Genomic DNA, 12988 nt, shown 5'->3' with positions numbered 1-12988 from the left:
CTGTTCACATGCTTCGTTACAGTACGAAATACTAACAACTCTTCAACTAGCTGTATTGCGTTCTACTTATGTTTTTTGGGAAAAGATACAGAGTCATAACAGGAGAAAAAAAAACTATCAACTTAGATCCTACGCGAATCGACCGCCAACCGGTCGGAGATAACAAGTCGCTTAACGCCTAAGTAACGATGATTAAAACGTAATATTGTACATGTCCCGGCGAAATGATTTTTTTTTTATCGTTTTCTGTCGTCTCAATCGATTTGTCAGCAGAAACGGCTCTGCCTAAGTACGTATGCATTGCGGGCAGTGTTAAACGCTACCTCTTAATTTAGCATTTGCTTCTTTTTCTTGTTATTATTGGAAATCAATCACTGGTCTGGATTTATGTGTTGATGTGCATTCAAAATTCAGAAATCGTTTGCCGGATTTATCCAACGGAACCGTTACTCGGTGGTCGATTGGTCGGCGTGGTGTCCCCCTTGCTGCTGCTCCTGGTGGGGGTGGGAGCGGCACACAGGGCACACGGACATGGACCACCCAGTTTCTTGGCCAGCATCGATTTCAGCTTCAGAGCCGGCCCCAGTTTCATGCCGAGCGAATTTGTCAGGTGTTCCTCGGTTAGCAGCGGCAGCCCAGCACCGTCGATGCTCTGGTCACGAAAGTTCTGTAAGTAGAATGGGAAAGTTTAGAAACGTGGATTAGTGCTTTTTTCCGGAACGAATGGGAAGCTGTTTGATTGAAATAGTAATATGCACATGAAGAAGAGATCACTGCCTCAGATTGATCCCAATTCAAGGGGAGTTCAGTTGATCGATAAACCACATTGTAGGATTCCATAAAATTTCAAACCGCACACAGCTAATAATAGGCTCTCTAAACAGCACCGCAATCAGGAAATCAGGGCAACGCGGTTTTGATGAAACTCAGGGTACCGTGAACAGAGAAACAAGACAACATAAACCATATCCTAAGCCATAAACTGCATTCTACGGTCGGCGCTCACGCTGCCACATGCAATATGCAGATCAGGGCATGGTGTATAGTAATCGCAGGCGGCTCCTCCTCTCACCCGGCAACGATCGGTCGGTGGAATGTTGGAAGCAGAGCAGAGCACACGATATGTGTGTAGTAAAATGCAAGACAGCACAATGAGCTCGCCATAACATGAACAACAGCAGCATAAGCATCATCATCATCATCATCTTCTTCCCTTCCCTCGAGAGGCAGGCGAAAGGATTTGCGGCACGCGCCCCGGGCTAACATCGTCACGATCCTACTATTAAAGGCGATTCGTAATAACGGGGTGCATTTGTTAACTTCTTGGCTTTGGATTGGCGGCTTATCTCCGCTGTTAGACCAGTTTGGGGGCTGGTTTTTCGGGATGCTCTTTTTTTTCACTCTCCCGTTTGCCACCGCCGCGCCGCAAGGAATGCTACGGCTGAGGATTTCTCGGCTGGTGTTGGCTGCTGATGCATCCCGTTTTGAGTTCGGGATTGGAAATTTGACCTTGAATTAGGAACGAATCGATTTCGACGAAAGCGGCAGTAAATCACTGCAATTAATAAATTGGGATTGACTGCTGCAAAAAGACAGTCGAATGTTGTTTTGGGCAAAACATTTCTGGTAGAAATCCAGTAGAATTTCAGTGGTAATGATTTCTAGACATGCTAAATTTACATACTAATCAGGGAGTTTTGATCTATGGAACTGTTCGGTAAAAGTTTGAAAACCAGTGAAAAGTTAAACAAATTGAAAACAAATTCCGAATTTGTACAGCTTTTGTTCAGTTAGCCACATTTAATGATAGAAAATAAAATGTGTGGATTTTATTGGTTTTTATACAAGTAACGGCCATTTGAAATTATACCGACTTATTCAGGTGTTCAGAAACCCGGTAAAATTTTAACGACTTCGGTGATCTGAATTCACTTCTTCGGCATCTGGGACCAGAAGCGCAAACTTCATGAAATTGTTGTGGGGCAAGATGTTTTTGGAAATAGTTCATTTTACTAATTGGTAAGAGTTAATTAGCCTGACAGAACTGATGATATTGATGTTGTTTCTTGCAGTGGGAAAAAATCGACATGAAAGGAGCAAAATTCAATATCTCTGATCAGCGCTGATTTAACTTTTCCAAATATAATCATTCTTATGGGAAAATTCTCAGAAATCCAGTGGAAATAGTTTCGTCTTGTACATAATAGGGCAAGTTGGGGTTTTTGGAGCATTTTGCTCAAATTTCTTAAAATTTTGTTTAAATGACTTAAAAATACCATATTGAATTATATTTCTACGGTATGTGAGGTTCACTTAAGATTACTTTTTTTCTTAAATAAAAGGGGAGAATCGGGCAAAATGTTTAGTTATCTAAGCTCTGCGCAAGATGAGCCAAGCATTTTTTTGGTGCTTTAAACATAATACCAATGATATGATAAACGAGTATTCAATATTACATGCGTGAATTTGAATGCTACTTGATTTATTATATTAAAGGGGATAATCGGAAAAAATGGGTAATAAGCTGATGTCAACACAAAATGATACCATCACCATTAAATTCCTCACACATTTTTACAGAGGGAAAGTGCCCGAACGATAACAGGCCTTTATTCGTATAAAAGTATATCATGACTTGTTTTCTTCAGTAAAAGGGGGAAATTGGACAAAATGGGTAATTTACTGAAATTTTCTCCATTCATATGAAACCATCACCATCCGATTCCTCAGTCATTTTTACAGTAATACAGTACACGAGGGTATAATATGACAAGCACTTACGCGTATAACCGTGTAACACTACTGATTAACTTCATTAATAGGGGAGAATTAGGAAAAAATGGCTCCATACATCAGCTTACCTTTCGATGCAATTTAAAACGTTATTTGATATTTTGATCTCTAAGGTATTTCAGAAGTAAAATTTTAAGTTTTATAAAACAACATTCATAAAACCCTGGTCAAGACTGCTTTGCCATTGATGCATCCACCAAAACCTCATTGATGCTAGAATCTGTCTAGTTGCCCCCCCTTCTGGAGAAGGTTCTGAAGGGTATATTTTCGAAGCACTTCAAGATTGATTTACTGCAAAATGGTTGTACGATAAACGCATTGATATCCATTTCAAAACCGTATTTGAGCTACAATAAAAGCTATTTGGCAACAATTAAATCCATTATCCGAGCCATTTACCCTAGCTGCTTGCTAAGTTCACTAGAAAAACAACAACCAAGATTAGAAAGGATTCATAAATACCATCCGATCTTATCAAAATAATTAAAATAAAAACTTATCGTAAAAAAAAAACCTGCCAAATTTCCAAAACTATAAAATAATTCTCATGAAGTGGCCTAGTTTTAGGTGCCATATAAAGTTTGATGTGAAATGTGCGTGAAAACATCGAAAAACTTGAGTCCGCCCACGGAAAACATCGATTTTACTAATTATTTTACATTAAGAAAAAAATATATTCTTCAGATCGATCATTAAGCTTAGCCAAGATTTTTGTTTCTCATGATTTTTGCATTCTAACTATTTTCTCATTGCTAAATTAACAAAACACTGGATTCCTGAGACTTTTTCAAATTTTGACTTTTATGCTCCACAGTGCTCAAACGGTCCAAAATCGGATCCTTATTAGCCTCCCAAAATTTGAACTCATTTTGTAAAAAACAGATTTGGCACAAACCATTTTAAGTTTATATGGAAATTACTATGGGAAATCCAAACTTTTTGTTTATTGTATTCTAGTCTTTTTCCGTATTGCACTTTTAAAAAGTTCTATAGCTATTCTTTTCTCAGCTACAACTTTGCACAACACAGTTTTTAAGCCAAACATCAATTAAACTAGTTATTAATTGTTCAACAGAATGAAAATCTTATGGCATGATTAAGCAGCTGTTTTGTGGGAAACACTGTGCACTGCAGTATAACATAGTAGCCATGAACACCAATGTTGCCTGCTGAACAGTTGATTGAGCATAGTCATAAGACATTAGCGGCTTGAATCATTAATAACTTTTGATGCTTTTTTTTTTAACTAGTTCGTTTATTTGGGAGGCTCAATCGCGTTAGCTTTACGGAGCCGATAGTTCATTGTTCTTTGTTTGTAACAAAATTCACTTAATTCTATGTCTAGTAGGAGTTGGGCCGAATACTCGCGGCTTACTCGAGGTTAGAGAGGTACATTGTCGAAGGATAGGATCAGGGGAGGAGTTTGGGGGTAAGGTTTCGTTGTCTCATCAGAGCGTTGTCGCCAGTATGAATGGTAGTGCGGTTCTAGTTTCGTCTGGAGTTCGACCGGCTATGGTGACCAGTGGGCGACGATGAGACTCATCGAGACGGGGGGACAAGACAAACAAAAACTATTAAAGAGAGACAAAAGACAAGGAATTAAATTCTTATACTAGACATTTGAAGAAACACATAAACCGACTGCATATAGCAGATATCGCGAGTTCCCAACACGTCTCTGATAGGAACATAGGGTTGTCTTCCTTGGGCCTCAAGGGTATTCAAAAGTCGCTCTCTGGCGGCGTAATTATCCGTACATTGCCAAACTGCATGATCGATGTCATCGTAACCGTTTCCACACCGACAGATGTTGCTGTCTACGAGGTTTATTCTATTGAGATGAGCATCTAGCGAGTAGTGGTTGGACATAAGTCTACTCATCACGCGAATGAAGTCACGACTTAAGTCCAAGCCTTTAAACCACGCTCTCGAAGAAACATTAGGAATAATTGAATGTAACCACCGTCCAAGATTTCCAGTGTCCCAATCGGTTTGCCAACTCGAAAAGGTACTCTGACGCACTAAATGGTAAAATTCATCGTGTGAAATTTGCCTGTCATAAAATTCGCCTTCCTGCGCGCCCACCTTTGCGAGAGAGTCCGCCTTCTCATTGCCTGGGATTGCGCAATGTGATGGGACCCATACAAAGGTAATCATATATGATCTTTCGACCAGTACACTCATCTGCTCCCTTACCTTTGAAAGGAAATAAGATGAGTGCCTACTTGGTTTCATCGACCGAATAGCCTCAATCGAACTGAGACTATCCGAGAAGATGAAGTAATGGTCTGCGGGCATGTTGGAAATCATCCCCAATGCGAAGTTGATTGCTGCCAGCTCAGCAACAAAAACGGAACAAGGTTCCTGGAGTTTGCGGAAGGCGCTAGAGTTTTCATTGAAGACACCGAAGCCAGTGGATCCACTGAGACGAGACCCGTCTGTAAAATATCTGTTTACGCAATTGACGTGTTGGTACTTTTCAGTAAAAATACGCGGGATAATAATAGTTCGAAGTTGATCTGGAATCCCGTTAATCACTTGTTTCATGGACAGATCATATTCAATTGAGGAACTGCGATTGGTGAAGTGAGCACGGTCTGGAGTATAACAAGGAAGACACATATCCGACGATATGTAGTGGTGGTAGATTCTCATAAATCGAGATTGTGAATTCAGCCCAAGAATTTCTTCAAAATTTGCAATTATAAGTGTGTTCGTCACTCCGCATTTGATTAGTATTCTGAGAGAGAGCTCCCAGAAACGGTTCTGGAGGGGTGTTACTCCTGCCAGAACTTCGAGACTCATGTTATGCGTTGAGTGCATACAGCCAAGAGCAATACGCAGACAACGATATTGAATTCGTTCCAATTTTATTAGGTGACATTTTCTTGCCGAGAGAAAGCAGAAAGAGCCGTACTCTAGAACAGAGAGAATAGTTGTTTTATAAAGCGTTATGAGGTCTCCCGGATGAGAACCCCACCATGTGCCGCAAATTGAACGGAGAAAGTTGATCCTCTGCTGACATTTTTGCTTCAAATACGTAATATGGGTATTCCAAGTGCACTTTGAATCAAACCAGACCCCAAGGTACTTGAAAAACAATGATTGAGTAATGTTTCTGCCCAAAAGATTAAGATGCATTTGGGCTGGGTACCGCTTTCGAGTAAACACTACCAGTTCAGTTTTCTGCGGCGAGAATTCGATCCCTAGATTCCTAGCCCAAGAAGACAAGTTATCTAAGGAACTTTGCAATGGTCCTTGCAAGTCCACGGCATGTGGACCTCTTACGGAAACCACACCGTCATCTGCAAGTTGTCTTAGCGTGCATTGTTCTGCCAAACAGTTGTCGATATCTTTGACATAAAAGTTATAAAGAAGAGGGCTGAGACATGAGCCTTGGGGCAGGCCCATGTAGCTAATTCTGGAAGTTGTCAGTTGTCCAAGGGAAAAGTTCATTTGCTTTTCTAACAACAAATTGTACAAGAAATTATTTAAAATTCCGGAAAGTCCACATCTGTGCAGATTGTCTGACAGAATTTCAATGGAAACTGAATCAAAAGCCCCCTTAATGTCCAAGAATACTGAAGCCAATTGCTCCTTGTGCGCAAAGGCCAGTTGAATATCTGTGGAAAGCAGCGCTAGACAATCGTTTGTTCCTTTGCTCTTGCGGAACCCAAACTGTGTATTTGATAGCAAGTTATTTGTTTCGACCCACTGATCGAGTCTCCGAAGGATCATTTTCTCCAACAATTTCCTAATGCACGAAAGCATCGCAATCGGGCGGTATGAGTTATGGTCAGACGCTGGTTTGCCAGGTTTTCGAATGGCTATTACTTTGACCTGTCTCCATTCAGGCGGTATAATGTTGTTTTCTAGTAAGGAATTGAATAAGTCTAGCAAGCGTCTTTTAGCGATATCTGGGAGATTTTTCAGAAGATTGAATTTAATCATATCGCTTCCCGGTGAGGAGTTGTTCGATGAAAGAAGAGCCATAGAGAATTCCAGCATTGTGAATGGTCTATCCAGAGAGCTGCCGCTCGGAGACGCTTCTCGAAGAATGTGTTGTGCTGGAACTGAGTCCGGACAGACCTTTTTAGCGAAATCGAATATCCATCGGTTGGAGTATTCTTCACTCTCATTAGAAGATGAGCGGTTACGCATGTTGCGAGCCACCCTCCACAAGGTGGTCATTGAGGTTTCTCGTGAGAGTCCCTCGACGAAATTTCGCCAATAACCGCGTTTTTTTGCTTTGATTAATTGTTTCAGCTTTGTCTCAAGCTTTGAATATTCCTCGAAGTAAGTGGAGGTTTTGTGTCTACGAAAAGCTTTGAAAGCATCAGATTTTTCTACATACAATTTTGTGCATTCTTCGTCCCAACCAGGTGTGGCTGGTCTCCTTTTAAAGGGTGCACTTGGAACTTTTCTTTTTTGTGCTTCCAGTGAGCTTTTGTAAATCAAATCGGCTAGGAATCGATATTCTTCCAATGGTGGAAGCGCATCTATTGATTCGACACCGATTGTCACCGCCGTTGCATATTTCTGCCAGTCGATGTTCCTCGTAAGATCAAATGGAACCCGAGATGGTTCTGCAGAGTGAGGGGCACACTTAATTGAAATGATGATTGGCAAATGATCGCTACCATGGGGATCATTGATAACCTTCCACAGACAATCCAATGATAGCGATCTTGAACACAAAGATATGTCGAGTCGGCTTTCTCGAGCCGGAGGTTTTGCTATACGTGTCACTTCACCAGTGTTCAAAATAGTCAAGTTGAAATCGTCGCATAAATCGTAAAAAATAGCCGCTCTATTGTCATCATATAGATCGCCCCACCCAGTACCATGGGAGTTCATATCACCCAGAATTAATACTGGGGATGGAAGAATCGAAACTAGATTCCAGAGTTGACTACGGCTAATGGAGGTTCTTGGTGGAACATAAACTGAAGCTATGCAAAGGTCTTTGTTCTTCACATTTATTTGGCAAGCGACGATTTCGATGCCTGATAGAGCAGGAAGGGAAATTTTGTAGAAAGGGTAGCACTTTTTGATCCCTAAAAGTACTCCTCCATAAGAATCGTCTCTATCCAGGCGTATAATGTTAAAATCGTGGAAGTTGAGTTCTTCATCGGAAGAAAGCCATGTTTCACAGAGAGCAAATATATCACAATCAGAATTGTGAAGTAAAAATTTGAACGAGTCTAGTTTAGGCACTAGACTACGGCAGTTCCACTGTAGCACAGTGATCATATCTTCAACCTCGTTCGACGAATTATCCATCGAAAGATATGATTGATGCAAGGAGGGGCCATGAAACAGTCAATTGCTTAAGATATGATTCTAATGTTGGAAGCAAGGCAGAAACTAAGCTTCTAAGAGGGTCTTGTATGTTGAACATATTTAATATGAATTCCACAATGTCCGAAAAAGCTAGCAAACCTCGCTCGGACTTGGATTTCTTTTGAGAAGTTTGAGGAGCAGCTTTATTATTTTTCTTATCTTTTTTGGGCAATGGTGGAAAATTCCTGCTGCATCCAGGGATTGGTTCAGCAGGAGCCTTCGGTTTCGTTTTTTCATCCCCATTACCCTGGGAATTTGCCAATCTTCTGGAGGTGACTTTAGTTTTCTTACGGCGCACTTTCGGGGAGGGGCATTTTCTTTTTGAGGATCCGTCCATTTTTGAAGGTGCGTGTACCACCGTAGAATCACCTTCATCGGATGAGTCAGAATCCGATTCTTCAGCTGACAAAATCGAAAATTGGTTTGCATCTTGGACGGCTGATGCAGCCTTCAACATTTGAGCATATGTCTGCTTGGAGCGTCCAGAGATTGAACGCTGCACTTTATCGGAGTGCTGCTTGTACATCGGGCACTCCTGCAAGGGGTGAGGATTCTCGCCACAGTACGCGCATTTTACTGATTCTTTGTGGCAAGAATCCTCTTTGTGGTTTTCACCACATTTGCCACAACGAGTTTTGTTGCCGCAATGGCTGGCCGAGTGTCCTAGCCTTTTGCAGTTGGTACAGTTATAAACCCTCTGTACAAACAACCGCACCGGAAAAAAAGCACCATCAACTTTGACAAAGTTTGGGAGAACTGAACCAGCGAAAGTCACCCGAAACGAGTCAGAATGCTGATAGACTTTCTTGCCATCTTGTAAAGACACTGAATGCAGTTGCCTAACATCCAGTATCTTTACAAGCTCGCTTGTGACTTTTCTGTTTTTAAAACAACCCGAGGCACGTTTCAAGTCCTCGACAGACAGACTCGCGTCGGAGACCACGCCTTCTATCTCCACATCTCGAGAAGGGATGTAGATGTTGTACTCAACACTAAACAACTCGTGATCAGCAATTTTATTTGCTACATCATAATTCGGTGCTTCTACACGCAGTTTGTTGAATCTCTCCTTATGTACCAAGATTCCCGGATACTTACGCAGCAAGTCTCTCGAAATATCGAGAGTTTTCAAGGGTTTATTTTTAGGCCGAAAAAAGACAACCCATGGTCCTTTCGAAAGTGGTTGGTAATACCTGGTTCGCGCAACGTTGGCATCGGAAGATGCCATAAGTGTTGCGCAAAAGCGGTGCGCAACCGCTTAAGAAGGAAAAAAAAAATAAAAACCTTCTCCAATTTATTAATTTTAATTACTAGTAATTAAATTTTTGCACGGCGTACAAGCAAATTAAAGCGAAAAAAAAATCGAAAAAAAAAACTTTTATCTAGTTGCAACAAGTTGTCTCACTATGAACCATACTCCCTTACCAGGGGTGAGAGACAGAACCACGCGCCACGAGGCAAAACAAAACTACAATAGGGAGGCAATGGACTTGCAAAATGTATTGTACTATACTTATGCCGGTTGTGTAAACAACCTATCAGCCGGTGCAGCTAGGTATTCCGTTTGCTGTTGCTACGCTGCGGCTATTGACGGAGATGATGCGATGATGATGGTGATGATTTGATGATGATCGATCACTGGGGTAAAGGTGAACAGTCTATACGTAAGACTCAGCTTACGATAGCTGCTTCCGAAAACCGTGCGCGATTCACCTGAACACTTTTTTTTCTACAACGATAGCGATGGAAACGCGGTAAAAAACGAGTGTCGTATGAAGAGACCAGGACGCTGTTAACTGGCTCAGCGCTCGATACGGAATGAACTTTTGATGCTTAAATTATATCGAAAAGTGGTTTTGAACAAAGTTGTATCTGAGAAAATTTGCTACGTGCTCAGTTACTCTTTCAGATTGGGACCCTGTATTCTATCACGGGAAGGATTATTTGCTTATAGACAGCAAGCTTGTTTTTCAGGGACAGAGTGGATGTACTGTTGATGAGAGGATACAGGGATCTCATCAGAATGTTGCATTTGGTTTTCGTTTTGTCAACTTGTTCCCTGAAAAGCAGCTTGCTGTCGAGTGTATGGCCGAGGTAGACTACCTTTTTGGACCATTCCACCACTGTGCCGTTCAAGTTGATCTTATTATTCTCGCACGGAACAAGTCTAGGAGATTTGAAATGAGGAAAGATGATAACCTGGGTCTTCACCACGTTTATACGGATCTTCCAGCTGTGGAAATAATCAGACAGGACATCCAGTCTTCTCTGAAGTTTGGCGATCAGAGCTCCGATGACCTTACCCTTATAGATGATGGATCTATCATCTGCGAACTGGGACAACGATCCACCATCTGGGAGAGTCGGCATATCGGAGGTGAACAGGTTGAACAAGATGGGTCCAAAGATGCTTCCTTGTGGAACACCCGTACCGATGTTGAAGGCATCCGATGACGCCATTCAGAGAAACTTGGAATTTCCTGTTCAAGAGATAGTTTTTTTTTTTATAATCTTCACAAGGAAGATTGGAAGACCGTATCATATCAGCCATTGTCGAACGCTTTTTCAACGTCCAACAATGTCATGGCAGATGTTTTCGATACAGAGTTGTTTCGCCTAAGAATGTTTGTCAGTCGAGCGACCGTTACGGAAGCCAAACTGTTCCTCGAGCAACAAGTTATTTCCATTGGCAGATGCCAGGAGTCGGTGGTAAACTGCCCTTTCGAACAGCTTAGATAACCCCGAGAGAAAACTGATGGGTCGGTAACTTGAAGGAGAGGACGGATCTTCCTCAGGCTTCAAAATCAGTACCAGTTGGTTGAAGAATCTGGAACTCAAGTGTTTGAGTTCCAGATTAAGAATTTGGGGATTTGATATAGCCAACAGTTCAGCCGTAATCTCGGATTCCATAAGAAAATTGTTGGGAATTTGATGGTCCGCATGATATCCGGCCTCCACGCAGAACCAGTCAGGTCAGACGATGGTTCCGGCTCGCAACGAGCATAATTTCCTCACCATTATCTAATGGCCTCCGATTCCGGTTCTTCCACCGCTTCCACTTAACAACCGTTTGGCTGCTATCCGGGACTATCCCACCATCAAATAAAAACTACTGACTACCATCATGGCAGTAGAAGCAATCATCATCAAGCGCTCCTGCAGGCAGGGCTGTCATCTGATCACTCAATGCGCGCAATGTACAGCGTTGCCAGGTCATTTTCAGAAAAATCTGGACCAGTCAAATCTGGAAAAATCTGGAATGCTCCAAAAATTCCTGTTTTTAACATAATGCTATTGAACCAAAGTGATATGTCAATCTCCCGTAAAAATCGGTCAGTATGATGATTTGGAATTTATTCAAAGTCTACCAGAATGTTTATGAAACCCATGTTTAAAAAAATATATAAAGCCAACTTGTTAGCATTGCTAAAATCATCCAAAAGTTAAGAAAAGTATTGACACAGTGTTCCCAAAAAGTATAAACATCCATTTAGCAGCATTTAAAAATTGATTCAAATTTTTTGTAAAATACTGCAGAAAATATTTTTAGGACTCTGAAGGAGCAAAGAGTCAAGCAACATTGATGGGATGATATTTTTTTAACTAATAGTCGAATTAATCCTTACTATTTGATACAGTATCAGAATATGTCTTACAGATTTTATTAGTTCTATATAATTCTAATATTAGTCTGAGATTGATCAGACTTCCAATTTCATTCTTGACATCACTCAACTCAAAACACTCGGTAACGCAAATTTATTTCAAGCTAAAATTCTCCTGACTGAAGTGAGAATCAAAGCCTAACATCGTGGTACTCACGCACAGTCTACCTAAAGTACGGGTTACTCCACATGACGATTACAAATAATTGTATTCCAAATAATAATATTAATATATAAATAAAATAAAAGTCTGAAAGCGTCATTTTTAAAGTCTCAGGATCTTGAAATGATTCTAAATTTTGGAATTTATATTTTTCCTGGGTCTCATATCATGAATTTTTTGTTAATCTGAATGTACTTCATTTAAAGAGTTCAATTTTAATCATCTTAAAATTTCATCATACTTCTATTCTGAGTTCTCTTAAACTAATCTTGATAATATCCAAACTTAAAACATTCTAAGAGTGCTTAGAATCATCTCTTGTAATCTCTTATAATTCGCTCTCTGATTCCACAATTCTCTCAAACTGACTCTATGAAATCCCCTTAGAATATTCTTAATAATTTCTTTGGTACGCTCTTCACAATGACCGTAGCATTCTTCTCAGACTAATCCTCTCCAGTATTTCCTAAGTACTCAAGTACTTAGCCAAATAGCCTTGAAAGTCTCCTAAAAATTGCCAGATTTCTTAAAACTTTACAAAACCTAATCTCCATAAAAACATTGGACATAATTCCATTGAAATTATTCTCACTATTCATACCAGCATTCCCCTTAAGTTTCATCTTAAGAATTTTCTATGATTTCTCTTTCGAATTCTAACTATTTCCTTTCTTGATAAAATCTGCATGCAATTGTCATCAGAGTTTACAAAAGACAATTTATACCGTCTTCACTTCAATCAAAGGTTGCACAGACTGCATACTTACACTTCACTGTAAACTATTTTCATAATTACCTTAACATTCTGAAATCTAGGGCAATTCAGAATTCTAGAGTATTGCAGACTGCTAAGGTAACTCAATATCCACAGGTACTTTGAAACTTTATTTAGAAATCCATTTAATTATCCTCAAAAACACGAACATAGTTCAAGGTCCTGGTGGTTGTCTAGATTCAAAAGCCATGCTAATTTTCCAGAGCTCAATTTATTGTTTTCAATCCTGTACAGTTTTCGATTTCTCTA

At 40.4% G+C, this 12988-nt stretch overlaps 1 protein-coding gene across 2 annotated transcripts in view; it reads right to left on the bottom strand.

Moving 5' to 3' along the window:
- Window positions 1–242: 242 nt before the first annotated feature.
- The window catches only part of Samuel (SAM-motif ubiquitously expressed punctatedly localized protein), a 760488-nt gene continuing 747742 nt past the window's right edge, over window positions 243–12988 (bottom strand). For both annotated transcript variants that reach the window (XM_065234227.1, XM_065234226.1), the window contains one exon: window positions 243–667. In XM_065234227.1, the coding sequence (XP_065090299.1) occupies window positions 431–667 (237 nt within the window). In that variant the 3' untranslated portion in view covers window positions 243–430. The remainder of the gene's footprint in view (window positions 668–12988) is intronic.

This window comes from Ochlerotatus camptorhynchus, unplaced genomic scaffold (assembly GCF_037179485.1).
Source record: "Ochlerotatus camptorhynchus isolate MF236.1 unplaced genomic scaffold, CSIRO-AGI_Acam_v1.1 ptg000432l, whole genome shotgun sequence".
NCBI classification, from domain to species: domain Eukaryota; kingdom Metazoa; phylum Arthropoda; class Insecta; order Diptera; family Culicidae; genus Ochlerotatus; species Ochlerotatus camptorhynchus.
This window is presented reverse-complemented; position numbering and strand designations above follow the sequence as displayed.